Raw genomic sequence first — 14201 nt, 5'->3', positions numbered from 1 at the left:
GGTTTCCAATATGCCTGCTAAGGATTTTGCTGGGGGTAGAGCAGGGGAGCTGGTGGCTGTCATATATCTGAGTGCAGTGGAGGAAATGCCTGTCTCCCGGAGGTGACAACATGAGCCAGTTCAGGGTTGTCCAGCCTAAGAAATGTGGACAAAAAAGAACAACAATCAGAAACCCAGATGAGTTTCTCAAATGGTTAAACATGGAGTTCCCCTATGATGCAGCAGTTTCATTCCTAGGTGTATACTCAAGAGCAATAAAAGCAAATATCCACACAAAAACTCATACACAAATGTTTATAAGAGCATTATTCACAAAAGCCAAAATGTGGAAACAACCCGAGTGTCCATCAGCTGATGAATGGATGAACAATATGCAGTGTATCCATACTGTGGAATATTCAGCCATAAAAAGGAATGAAACCCTGATACGTGCTGCCTGGATGTACCTTGAAAATCGTACGCTAAGTAAAGAAGTCAAAAGGTGACATAATATATGATTCCATTTCTATGAAATGTCTAGAACAGGTAAACCTATAGAGACTGAAAGTAGATTTCATGCTTGCTTAGTGCTGGAAGGTTGAGGGCTGCTAAATAAGGGACATGGAGTTTCTCTGTGAGGTGATGAAATGTTCTAAAATTGGCTGTGGTGATGGTTACACATAACTGTGAAGTGAACTAAAAACATTAAATTGTGCAATTTAAATGGGTGTAGAAGGTATGTGAATTATAGCTCAGTAAAGCTGCTTTAAAAAATCTGTGAGAGGGGCGCCTGGGTGGCTCAGTCGTTAAGCGTCTGCCTTCGGCTCAGGCCATGATTCCAGGTCCTGGGATTGAGCCCCGCATCGGGCTCCCTGCTCGGCAGGAGGCCTGCTTCTCCCTCTCCCACTCCCCCTGCTTGTGTTCCCTCTCTTGCTGTGTCTCTCTCTGTCAAATAAATAAATAAAATCTTTAAAAAAAAAAAAAATCTGTGAGAGCGTAGCCACCAAGAGCCATGGCCCGAGGGCAGGGAGGGGGTATGGGGGGAGAGCTTGGGGACACTGACGAGGCTGCTGAGCAGCAGGAAGCAGCCATCTTTTTTTTTTTTATTTTTTTATTGTTATGTTAATCCCCATACATTACATCATTAGTTTTAGATATAGTGTTCCATGATTCATTGTTTGCGCATAACACCCAGTGCTCCATGCAGAACGTGCCCTCCTCAATACCCATCACCAGGTTAACCCATCCTCCCACCCCCCTCCCCTCTAGAACCCTCAGTTTGTTTTTCAGAGTCCATCGTCTCTCATGGTTCTTCTCCCCCTCCGATTTCCCCCCCTTCATTCTTCCCCTCCTGCTACATTCTTCTTCTTCTTTTTTTCTTTCTTAACATATATTGCATTATTTGTTTCAGAGGTACAGATCTGAGATTCAACAGTCTTGCACAATTCACAGCGCTTACCAGAACACATACCCTCCCCAGTGTCCATCACCCAGTCACCCCATCCCTCCCACCCCACCCCCCACTCCAGCAACCCTCAGTTTGTTTCCTGAGATTAAGAATTCCTCATATCAGTGAGGTCATATGATACATGTCTTTCTCTGTTTGACTTATTTCGCTCAGCATAATACCCTCCAGTTCCATCCACGTCGTTGCAAATGGCAAGATCTCATTCCTTTTGATGGCTGCATAATATTCCATTGTGTATATATACCACATCTTCTTTATCCATTCATCTGTCGATGGACATCTTGGCTCTTTCCACAGTTTGGCTATTGTGGACATTGCTGCTATAAACATTGGGGTGCACGTACCCTTTCGGGTCCCTACTTTTGTATCTTTGGGGTAAATACCCAGGAGAGGAAGCAGCCGTCTTCTTTTCCCGCCAGTCTTCACGCAGTTCCCGATCTCCTCAGGCAGCTCGGGCGTGCTCCTCAGGGTGTGGTTGGGCCCGCGCAAGTGGTTCTTGCTGAACCAACCGAGAGACGTGAAGGAGGGACAAAGGCGAGGTCTTGGTGGCAACAGGGACAAAAACTTGGAGGTCTAGCCTCACACCGCAAACTCTGCCTCCAGGTACCTCACATCTCCTTCCTGACAGGTGACTGGAAGTCAGGTGCGTAGGTCCCATTTCTGACTTCATATGCCGCCCCAGGCCAGGGCCTTCCTGGCTGTGCAACTAGTTTTTCTCAGAACATCCAGCCCAAGACTTTGGAGGGAGGTGACAGACACCAGGCAGCGGCCTCACCCCAGACAGCCTCTAAATCCTCTGGAGATCTATCCCCTTGAGCAAACGTGGTCACTGGTAAAGTGAAATGCCCTTGGGAGGGTGAATGGTCTGAGTTAGACGTCACTTGAGGGGGGAAAAAAATGTTCTCATTTCCTAAAGATTGTCCTGTTGCCATGGCAACGAGGAACCACCACAAAGGGTTTTAAACCATTTAATCAACGACAGTTCATCTCTCTTTTACTGAACAATGACAATTTGCCTCAGTGACCAGACTTCTGTAAGCCAGCCAATCAGCAACAGCCACACTCTGCGTCACCAACCCATCCCTAAACTCTGCCTCGTCTAAGTGTGTCCATCACCGACCTTCACACCTCCCAGCACCTTAGAGAAGACCCTTGCTCCCCTCAAAGAGATCGCAACCTATAGGCATCGCTCTGCTCTCCGGAAGTAATAGATCCAGCTCTTTGTTTCAGATATTGAGAGGGGGTCTCTTCCATAGACATGCTCATGTTCTGGAATATCCCCTTCCTGGGAGTAATTCATCCTCACTTCCAAGGCCATTGCTCCAGTGTTGTTGGTGAATTAGAAAAAGGCCAACTCCTCTAGACAAGGCCCAGTGAAGACTGGATTTCAAACCCTTCAGCTGGGAAATGAAGCCGTCCACAGTTTGCATAACTGTATACGGCAACCTTGCTCACCCCTCATACCTGGGCAGCCAGTGAGTGCCGCTCATTCTACCTCCTAAATACAGTTTCCAATCTGTCGCCTCCTCTCTACCCCACTGCCACAGCCTTAGTGTCAGGCCGCATCGTTTCTTGTCTGAACTGGTGCGGTAGTCTCTAACTAGCATCCATGACTCCAGTCTTGGAATCAGGAAGTGACCCTCACCGGACACTGAATCTGCACCTTAATCTTGGGCATCCCAGCCTCCAGAACTGTGAAGAACAAATTTCTGTTGTTTGTAAACAGCCCAAACAGACCAAGACAGTCCCCTTACCCCAAAGTTGTCCCTGACTCTCCTCCTAGGCCCGACCACTCCCTGCCAGGCCCCAGGGCATAGCTGGATGATTGCACCTGCTCATCACCCCCCAGCTGCCTTTGCTGAGTTTCCAACCAGCCTGGGAGCGCTGCACGGGAGAGTGAGGCTACTTTCATCTCTTTGTAACCCATCGTTGTGAAGGATGGGACCTGGGACAAAGTAAGTCACAATTTCCAACTCCACTTAAAGCTTTTGAGAATTTAAGCAAGTTACTTGACTTTTCCCAGCTTTGGTTTCCCGGTCTGTGAAGCATGGATAACAATGACACCTACTTGGAACCCTCCAGGAACAGGAGGGCAGGGATGGAGGCCTCGTGGGTCTGGGTTCTCAGCTGAGGTAGAGGGAGAAGACTGGGGCTATATCCACAAAGCCCAGAATGAGAGAGCACGCACACACACATGCACTCATGCGCACACACGCAAGCGGGGCGGGGGGGGGGGCGGCAGTGGTGGAGAAGGGGCAGAGGGAGAGGGAAAGAATCCCAAGCACTCTCCACAGAGCACAGAGCACGGAGCGTGACAGCCATTCCACGACCCTGAGACCATGACCCGAGTGGAAACTAAGAGTCGGACACTCAACCAACTGAGCCACCCATGTGTCCCTAACCTGTAGGTCTCTTAAGAGCAGAATGAGAGCCTTCAAGCATCTTTATGTACTTCCATGTGCTTACTTAACACAGTGTCTTGCATATAATTAGTGCTCAAGAGATAACTTTTGGGTATGTAACTGAGTTAAGTTGATCAGAACCAGTCCTCTCAACACCTGAGATTCAGAGGCTGCTCATTGCCTACCCCGTATCAGTTCCTCCCTTCTACCTCAGCAATAAAACTCCCACTGGGAGGAAGGGGGTGGGCTGTAATGTTCCTGACTAAAAGGCTATAGTTCTCAGCCCCTCTGCACTTAAGTTTGGCCAAATTACTAAATTCTAGCCAATCAGATGTGAGCAGAACTGGCTTAAAGGGAGCTGACTTGGCTGGGAGTGCCCCTCTTGGATCTTCCTTGCTTCTATCTTACTGAGTCTGGGCCTTGGCCTGGACTGTGAATGTGATGGTTGGAGCTTCTGCAGCCCATCTTTGGAGCATGAGGTGACACCGAGGATGGAAGGCACACACCATGGAGGGTGGAGCAGAAAAAAGAGAGAAAGCCTAGGACCCTGAGGACTCTATGCAGCCACCATATTAGCCTGGATTTGCCCGCCTACCTCCTGACTTGCTGAATGTGAAGAATTAATCCTGTGTGTTTAAGCCACTATCTTGAGGTCTCCGTTACAGCAGCTGTACACAATTCATTCCTGCTACAGAGGCCCTGACAAGAACGGGGGGTTGGAAGTAGTAGGTGGGGAAATGCCTAATTTTGCAGTAAGAATGAATTTGGGGGCATCAGGATGCCAGGTTAGAGCGGCGATCACATGGTCCCTGCTCACCCACACTCCCTTCTGCGTGTCAGGGACACCTGCTGTCAGGTGACAAACAAGGGTGAACTCAGCTTTGGGGGCAGTCCCTCTTTGAGTAAGAGCACATCTGCCATGCCCAGATTTCAATCCTCTTCACAGTTTGGGGTCCTCTTTAGTACACCAGGCCATCTGCTCGTCCCCCCAGACTTAGTCTAGGAAGCAAGCCCTTCTTTTTAAAAGCTCTTCTTCAGCCAAATGGATGTTAATGCCCCAGGAGCTGAGGGACACGCAGCCTTCTGTGACAGTGATGTCCCAGGCATGTGGCTAAACGTTCTGCGTGCATGATCTCATTTTAGCCTCGGAACGGCAGCCCCATTTTCAGGTGAGGAAACTGGCTCACGAAGTTCAGCCTCCTGCCCCCAGTCACCCCTGGGATGTGGCTCCAAACACAGGCTTGCCTGAGTCCATAGCCTGGGCTTTGGCACAGCTCCAGCAGTGAGGAAAACCGTCCGAGCAGCTGTCACTCCACCACCTGGGTCGTGATGGGCTGTCCAGGGTGACAAAGCCCGTCTCCCTCTCCCAGAACTTGAGCCCTAAGTTAAGCACCCAAACCATCTGCTTCCTCTTGGTATGGGGCAAGAGCCTAAGCCTCAACTTCCCTTTCCTCCTGCCCAGTGTCATAACAGATAACAGCCCCACTGATGTAAAAATGGCCTTCCTGTTCACCTTGGGCTCAGGGCTTTGGATGCAACAGCCCTGTTCCCGCCATGTGAGCTTCACAGACAATTTTGAGAGTAACGGTTGCAGAGGGAGCTCCTCTGGTAAAGGCTGGCTCTCTTGGCTTTTGCCCATTGACCAACTGTGTGACTTTGGGGTGTCACTGAAGCCCTTGGAATCACAGTTCCCCAACTGTGAAATGAGGACACTGCTCTGTCCTCCTCAGTTAGAGAATAGGTTAGAAGGTGTTTTGGAACTCAAGAAGAGCATTTTGAATAATAATAATTAGGTCACATTTATTGCCTTCTCACTGAGTGCCAGGCAGTGTGCTAAGCGCTTTATAGGTATTATCTTATTTAGTTCTCATAAACCCTATGGGTAGGCAGTCTTATCCTCATTTTGCAGCCTAGAAAGTAAAGTGACTTGCTGAAGGTCAGACAGCAAGTGGTAGTACTCGGATTCTAACCCAGAGGGTCTAACTACAGGACCCATCCTACAAATGTGAGTGGTCCTTATTAGCCATAAATTGTATGGATTATCATAGAGAAGGCTAATTCCTCTGGGTGGAAGACGATGCTGGAATTCAGGGACAGCAAAGTCAGTCCTTCACCAGAAAGGTGAACCCTAGTTGTGCAGAGTGGGAGAAAGTATGCTCAAGCCATGTGGATGCCTTGTGTCCCTTCTCCTGACACCATCTTCTGGAGGAGGCTCTGAGCTGATGCTTCCAGATGGGGGGCCAGCCCACTCCCAGAGAGGTGGTTCATTCAGAGGCTGTACCCAGTTGTGATTTAGCAGACTCAGTTTGGAGGCCAGCAGGTATCTGCTGACCAGGAAAAGGTTGGGAAGGCTGCCACTAGCTGGGGCCTCTTCATTCTCCCCATCTGATTTGCAAAATTCCAGCCTGCTCAGCCGATATTGCTGCCTCTCTCCGGGGTTTCAGCTTTAACTGGCTGTTAGCAGAGCTCCCTCTGGTGGCAAAAGTACACCACCACACCCTTCACAAGGTACCACTAACATTTTTGGAGTTGTATTTTGACATACACACACAATTTCATGTTGAATCCTCAGGGTAGCCCAATGGGTTCAGTATTATTATCACCACTTTACAGAATATGAAACGGACACTCAGAGAGGTTAAATCCCTGCCCAGTGTCGTGCAGTAAAGTAAGTCCAGACTCTAACCAACACTTTCTAGGTCTTCTCTCAGTGACTGTTCCCACATCTAGACCTCTGAACACCAGGTTGCTTACAAGTTTCCAAACGTGGCTTCCTCTTCCTCCTCAGGCCACCAGTTCCCTTTTCTCAGCCTTACCACCTAGATCTCAGCCTGTGTCCCAGGAGTGGGCTCTGCCGGCAGGTGGTGTATTGACTCTCACGGCTGGAGGTACAGGGCCCAGAGTCAGCACTGAGTTATCTTCTCTGCAGTGACACCTTCTCGCACTAACAGTCTTCGTGCTCTCTTTGCTCTGGATGCCAGGAGCACTTTCTATTTTTATTAAATCAATGAAGAGTAACATATATACAGAAGAGTGCACAAATTATACATGCACAGCTAATGAATTATCACACAGCGTAGACATCCATGTAAACTCCCTTCTAATAAAAAAATTAGAATATTACCACAAGCCTTGTGTCACTCTCAGTTACTACCAGCATAGTCACTGCTATCCTGACTTCTAATACTGTAGAATAACAAAGCCTGGTGTTGAATTTCTAAGTGGGATGTTCTTTTTTTGCGTGTCTGGAGTCTTTTGCTCAACTTAGATCATACATGCTGTTGCATGTAGCAGTAGTTTGCTTGTTCTCATTACTGTATACAGTTAAATACTATGTTATTTCATTATGTCAATAGTCTACAATTTATTTACCCATTCTGCTGTTGATGGACATTTGGGTCATTTCCAGTACTTGGCTATTATGAACATGATCATATATGTTTTTTATGCATATAAGTATAGATCTCTGTTGAGTATATACTCAGAAGTGAATTGCTGGATTATAGAGAAGGGATACATTAAGTTTTACTAGATACTACCACACAGAAGTGGGTGTATCAGTTGATACTCCCTCCAGTCGCGTATGTGGCTGGTGGCTCCACACCCTCACCAACACTTACTATTGTTAGTCTTGCTAATATTAGCCATTCTGGTGGGTTTGTAGTAGCATTTCATTGTGGTTTTATTTTTTTTTTTTAAGATTTTATTTATTTATTTGACAGAGAGAGAGATAGCGAGAGAGGGAACACAAGCAGGGGGAATGGGAGAGGGAGAAGCAGGCTTCCCACTGAGCAGGGAGCCCGATGTGGGACTCGATCCCAGGACCCTGGGATCATGACCTGAGCCGAAGGCAGACGCTTAACGACTGAGCCACCCAGGCGCCCCTCATTGTGGTTTTAATTTGCATTTCTCTGTTGATTAACGAGATTGAGCATTTTTCCATTTGTTAATTGGCCATTTGGATATCCAGTTTTGTGAAGTGCCTGTTTATGTCTCTTGCCCATTCTTAGTGGATTGTCTGCCTAGTTCTTATTGATTTGTAGGATTTCTTTTCTTTTTTTTTTTTTTTTAAGGTCTTATTTATTTATCTGACAGAGAGAGAGACTGCGCACAAGCAGGGGGAGTGGCAGGCAGAGGGAGAGGGAAGGAGGCTCCCCACTGAGCAGAGAGCCCCACATGGGGCTCAATCCCAGGACTCTCATATCATGACCTGAGCCGAAGGCAGATGCTTAACCGACTGAGCCACCCAGGCGACCCTGTAGGATTTCTTTATATATGCTGCCATACTTTGTCAGTTTTATGAACTACAAATACCTTCTCTCACTCTGGCTTGCCTCTTAGTGCTCTTTATGGTGTCTTTTTGTGAGCAGAATTTCTTACATTTAGTGTATTCCAGTATATCAATATTTTCTTTTATGGTTACTTCTTTCTGTGTCTCACTGAATAAACTACTCTGCTGTGGAACCTTGTGCAAATCACTTCACCTTTCTGGACTTCGCAAAACGAAGAGTTGGTTCAGATATTCCAGTGAAAAGTTGGTTACAGATATGTTTAATTTTACATATTAGTAAACTTGTTTTTAAAAAGAGAAGATGGGGCGCCTGGGTGGCTCAGTCGGTTAAGCGTCTGCCTTTGGCTCGGGTCATGATCCCGGGGTCCTGGGATCGAGTCCCACATTGGGCTTCTTGCTCCAGCAGGGAGCCTGCTTCTCCCTCTGCCTGCTGATCCCCCTACTTGTGCTCTCGCACTCTGTCTCTCTCCCCCTCTCTCTCTGGTAAATAAATAAATAAATAAAATCTTAAAAAAAAAAAAAAAAAAAGAAGACCTGGGGCCTCTGGGTGGCTCAGCGGGTTAACCACCCAACTCTTGATTTTGGCTCAGGTTATGATCTCAATGTTGTGAGATCGAGCCCCGTGTTAGGCTCTGTGCTGGGCATGGAGCCTGCTTAAGATTCTCTCTCTCCCTTTCCCTCTGCCCTTCCTCCTCTCTCTAATAAATAAATAAATAAATAAATAAATAAATAAATAAATAATAAAAAGAGAAGACCTAACAAAATGATGCCAACTCTTTATTTTGGCAAATAATAGTGTTTGGGGAGAAAAACCTTCCATTTAGTCTCACTATTGCTTTGTAAAAGAAAAGGCATTTGAATATCAGCAAAGGCATTGAGTATCACTAGATTGTACTTCTTTTACTATAGACCAGTAAAGTATTGACCCTGACTGGCATGTGACCTGTGATCTGGATGACCCCTCAGGTGACTGCTTCCAGCACCAACACTACAGTTGCATGAATTTCATCCCAGCCTTCCCTTTATTCCCCATCTCTAGCTCTTTGGTTCTTGGACTAAAATTCATTTTTGGGTACTCCTTAACTCCCTCAGAAATGTGTGTTTTGAGCATTGTGTTTCTATCTGTGGAGTCAAAGACCATCTCAGTTTGGCTAAGTAAAGGCTAATTACAGTTATTGGTATTTACATTCATCTTTGAATTTTTATAATTTGTGCCCCTGTTTTAGTCCCTCTTCTTTCCTCCACCACACATATATACTCATTCATTCATTCAACAGTAATTTGTTGAATGCCTACACTCTTTGCCAGGCACTCTTCCAGGTCCCGGGAATGGAAGTGATAAAGGCAAAATTCCTGACTTCATGGAATTTAGATGGTGGATCTGTGTTTTTCCCAAGCTCAGATCAGCTTGGGAGATCAGCTGCAACCAGTTGTGAGAATCATCTTTGCAAAAGGATATTTAAGAACAAAGAGTGTCTTTAGTCTGTTCAGCTGCTATACCAAAATAACATAGGCTTAGTAGTTTGTAAACAACAGAAATTTATTTCTCACAGTTCTGGGGGCTGGAAGTCCAAGATCAGTGTGCCAGCATGGTTTGGGTGAGGGCCCACTTCTTGGTTCATAGCCAGATCCTTCTTGCTGTGTCTTCACATGACGGAAGGGACTAGGGATCTCTCTTGAATCTTTTTTATAAGACACCAATTCCATTCATGATGGTTGCACCCTCATGACTTAAATATTTCCCAAAGGCTCCGCCTCCTAACATCATCATCTTTGGGAGTTAGGATTTCAACACAGGGAGTTTGCAGGGATAAAACATTCAGACCATAGGGATGCCTGGGTGGCTCAGGCGGTTGAGCATCTGCCTTTGGCTCAAGTCATGATCCCAGCATCCTGAGATTGAGCCCACGTCAGGCTCCTTGCTCAGCGGGGAGCCTGCTTCTCCCTCTGCTGCCGCTCCCCCTGCTTGTATTCTCTCTGGAAATAAATAAATAAAATATTAAAACAAACAAACAAACAAAAAACCATTCTGACCATAGCAAGGGGAAAAATTCACACTGTATCAAGTGAAAGAAGCAGCATACAGAAATTTTGTCCACTCCTGGTTCATTTGGAAGATTGACTTATTGAAATATCTTGTTCAGTGGGAGCTAAAAAATGTTTGTAAAATGAATGTGTTAAAGCCTAATTAGCCAAGACTCACCAGGGGGACACCTGGCTGGCTCAGTCTCTTGTGACTGAGACATGTGACTCTTAATCTAAGGGTTGTGAGTTCAAGGCCCAAGCCTACTTAAAAACAAAACAAAACAACTCACCAGGATCCAGCCATAGTTTGACAAAATCAGGTTTGTTGATTTGAAGTGGGGGAGGGAATTCCAGAGGAATCTTGTAATGCTGCACCCCAAGACAGGGGAGGAAAGTATCTTTTTAAGGTTTGGGTTCCAGCTAAATGATTTTGGGGAGGGTCGAAGTGAAAATCAGTTCAGGATTGGTTGCTGGTTCTGATGTGGGATTATAAGAGATTAGTGAGAGGGTCTGAGTGCTGCCATGAGGGAGGGGGTTTTAGCAACTGGGTATCCCCAGTACTAAATGAAAATAACTAAGCGGGTTTAGAGCATCACTGGCTGCTTTTTTCTCGTTTCGGGACAAACTGATTTTCTACTCTTTCAGGTCTGGCCAGGTTTTGACTCTTTCAGATAAATTTGTTTCCAAGCTTTACTTTCGAAATTAGATCTTAAAAAATAATACAAACATACGTTTGATTGTTTTTTAGCCTGCAAAGTAATTCTAGTTTTATAAGGCTCACTCTTGTGGCCAAGAACCGATGCCCTGGAAAATAAGCCCTAGGGAATCCCTAGCAGCCCATCTCTGAGCGGCTCAGGGATCCGGGAGCCTGGCGGAAATGTAAAACCGGATGTTGACTATTTCGCCATAGAAACAGACGCGAATCCGGAAGTTACGTCAGAGAAAGAGGAAGTGAAGTAGTCTACTTATCCACGTGGGTTCTGCGCGTGTTTCCCGGTCTCTGGTAGCCGGTGCTTTAAGCTCTGTCCCGGCATAGTCGACATGGGTCGCTCGGGGAAGTTGCCCTCCGGTGTCTCGGCCAAGTTGAAACGCTGGAAGAAAGGCCATAGTAGCGACAGCAACCCTGCCATCTGCCGCCACCGCCAGGCCGCCCGCAGCCGCTTCTTCAGCCGGCCCTCAGGTAGCGGGGTTGAGACTCCGACGAGCTGACGGCGGGGCTGTGGCGGGCCTGGGTCTGATGGTCTGGGCTTCTCTGGAGGCTCCGGGGCCCAGGCGCTGGACGTTTCTTCTCGTAGAACGTCGCATGTGGAGCCTGCTGTAAAGACCCACCCTCCCCGTTTGACAGATGGGGAAATTGAGTCGACAGGAGGGAAATGACTAGCCCTGGGTACCACGGGTGTCAGAGTTGGGACTTGGCCATAATTAACTTTGGGGGAGTCTTTACAAAGTGTTTCCACCTGCATTTATTTCCCCGCGCCGGCTCCCGCCCGCACTTAATCCGTCGGGACACGGGAGCAGAAACTTTTACCTCGCGGGTTCCCTGCCTGGGTTTGCTAAGGTCTAGGCGTATAGTGGGCCGATGAGGCAGGCCATGTTCAGAATTCAGCCTCTCGAGCGAGGGGCCTGGACTCTGCTAGTTTTTGGCGTGTGGGTGGATCCCGGCCAAAAGGAGGTTCGGGTGGAAGTGAGGGTCTCACCTGTGCCTCCGGGTTTTCAGGAAAAAGTGACCTGACAGTTGATGCGGTGAAGTTGCATAATGAGCTGCAGTCCGGGTCCCTGCGTCTGGGCAAAAGCGAAGCCCCTGAGACGGCCATGGAAGAGGAGGTGGCCTCCGCTCTCACGGAGAAGTCCTCGGGCACCTTCCTGAGCGGCCTCTCGGACTGCACAAATGTCACCTTCAGCAAAGTGCAGCGCTTCTGGGAGTCCAACTCGGCTGCGCACAAGGAGGTAGGGGGGAGGGTCAAGAGGACTTGGGATGGTGAGGAGGAGCCAGACTCAGGCTTTTTAGTTTTTATTTTCTCCCAGTGCTGGCTCACTGCTCCCGTTGACAGCTGGTATTTTTGGATGGCGTGTCATCTCTCCCACCCTTTGTGTTCCCTACTCACTAGCTCTCCTAGGGCGGGTTCCACTTTCTGCTTTTTTCTAACAACATCTCCCCTACTCAAGTGTAGAGTCCTTCGGGTTAGAAATATTTTCCAAATACTTATTTTATCCACTGTACCTAATGCGGGACTTTTTACATAGAATATTTTCAAGACACATTTGTTGAGTAAATTAGTGCTGAGTAACAATGGATAGAAAATGTCTTATCTAACAAGAACCAGATTTTATTTGTAATTCTTAGTTAATGCTTTTAAATTATCCATATTTATATTCATTTTTTAAATGAAAAATGTCAAAATTATAAATGGTACCAAAGTGATGGGAGTACAATAAAACATGAAAGTTGTTCTCCCAACTTAACTCCTTTGTGGCAGTGTTGATGGCTCATCATGTGTCTACCTAGCCCAGCACTGCCCAACACATGGTGCAAGCCACATAAGTAATTGTAAAGTTTTAGTAGCCACGTTTAAAAAAGGTAAAAAGCAAATGAAATTAATATTAATAATAAACTTATATTGTATTTAAGTATTGTCATTTCAACCTATAATCAATATAAAGTGAGATGATTTACATCTCTATTTGGATGGTAACTCTTCTTTGAAAGTACTTGATTTGCTCATGAAATTTATAATTTCAGAAGTAGGTTCGTATTTCCAAGTTGTTCTAAATCTGTGTTTTCATAAAACTTATAGTCGAAAAGTAGATTCATATATCTAAGTTGTTTTAAATCTGTGTTTTCAGGGTACCTGGGTGGCTCAGTCAGTTAAGCATCTAGCTCTTGATTTCGGCTCAGGTCATGATCTCAGGGTAGTGGGATCAAGCCCTGAGTTGGGCTCTGTTTTCGGCGGGGAGTCTGCTTGGGATTCCCTCTCTTCCTCTGCCCCTCCCCACCACTTGCATGCATGCAAGCACTCTCTCTCTCAAATAAATAAAATCTTAAAAAAAAAAAAAAAGTGTTTTCCAGTAACTAGATCAAGTATTCATTTTTTTTTTTAAAGATTTTATTTATTAGAGAGAGAGAGTGAGAGCGTGCGTGCTTGTGCACAAGAAGGAGGGGGGAGGGGCAGAGGGAGAGGGACAAGCAGGCTCCCCACACAGGGCTCAATCCCAGGATCCCGGGATCATGACCTGAGCAGAAGGCAGACACTTAACCACTTAACCGACTGAGCCACCCAGGCGCCCCTCAAGTATTCATTTTTAAACTTAAAACTTACAAATTGAAGAGTCAGTTCTTCATCACACTAGCCATGTTCCAAGTGCTCAGTAGCCTCTTGTGTTCTAGACTTTTTTGTATATTTTTTTATTTAGGTTTACAGATTATATTTTATATGCAGTGTTCTGCAGTTTTTGCCCCACTGAACAAATATATTAATATATTTATATTAATATATTTTCACTGAATTAATATAGCATTGTTCCTCATTCTTTTCAATAGTCCTGTAGTATTTGAATCAATCATTACTTATTATGTAGTAATAGTACTTTATTAATCCTCTGTTGATGGCTACTGTGTTGTTCCAGTTTGTTGCTGCGGTGAGTACACTTGTACCTAAATGTTAGCAACTTTGTGCAGGTATTCCTGTAAGAGACAGAGTCTTAGAGGTGGAATTTTGGCAGACATGTCTGCCTGTTTGCTAGGCCTTATGGTGTGTACACCTGGCTTTGAATGCAGTTCATCTTGTCTATCTCCAGGCTGTGTCAGGAGAATAATTTGTGAAGGAGTAAGGAAAAGACACTAGCCCGGGGACAGGATTGGACCTAAAATAGATGTCACAGGTGCCTTCTCCCTTACGTGCAGATCTGTGCTGTTCTGGCTGCCGTCACTGAGGTGATTCGCTCCCAGGGAGGGAAGGAGACAGAGACTGAGTACTTCGCTGCGCTGGTGAGTAGGTGTGACTTGGGAGTGGGTGTCCAGAACAGCAGGTTATTCCAG

General features: G+C 46.3%; 1 protein-coding gene across 1 annotated transcript in view; it reads left to right on the top strand.

Moving 5' to 3' along the window:
* Nucleotides 1-11122: 11122 nt before the first annotated feature.
* The window catches only part of RRP12 (ribosomal RNA processing 12 homolog), a 29176-nt gene continuing 26097 nt past the window's right edge, over nucleotides 11123-14201 (top strand). Inside the window, exons 1-3 of the mRNA XM_032432510.1 lie at nucleotides 11123-11345; nucleotides 11883-12112; nucleotides 14067-14150. Of these exons, the coding sequence (XP_032288401.1) occupies nucleotides 11207-11345; nucleotides 11883-12112; nucleotides 14067-14150 (453 nt within the window). The 5' untranslated portion in view covers nucleotides 11123-11206. The remainder of the gene's footprint in view (nucleotides 11346-11882; nucleotides 12113-14066; nucleotides 14151-14201) is intronic.

This window comes from Phoca vitulina, unplaced genomic scaffold, assembly GCF_004348235.1.
Source record: "Phoca vitulina isolate PV1807 unplaced genomic scaffold, GSC_HSeal_1.0 scaffold48, whole genome shotgun sequence".
NCBI classification, from domain to species: Eukaryota; Metazoa; Chordata; class Mammalia; order Carnivora; family Phocidae; genus Phoca; species Phoca vitulina.
This window is presented reverse-complemented; position numbering and strand designations above follow the sequence as displayed.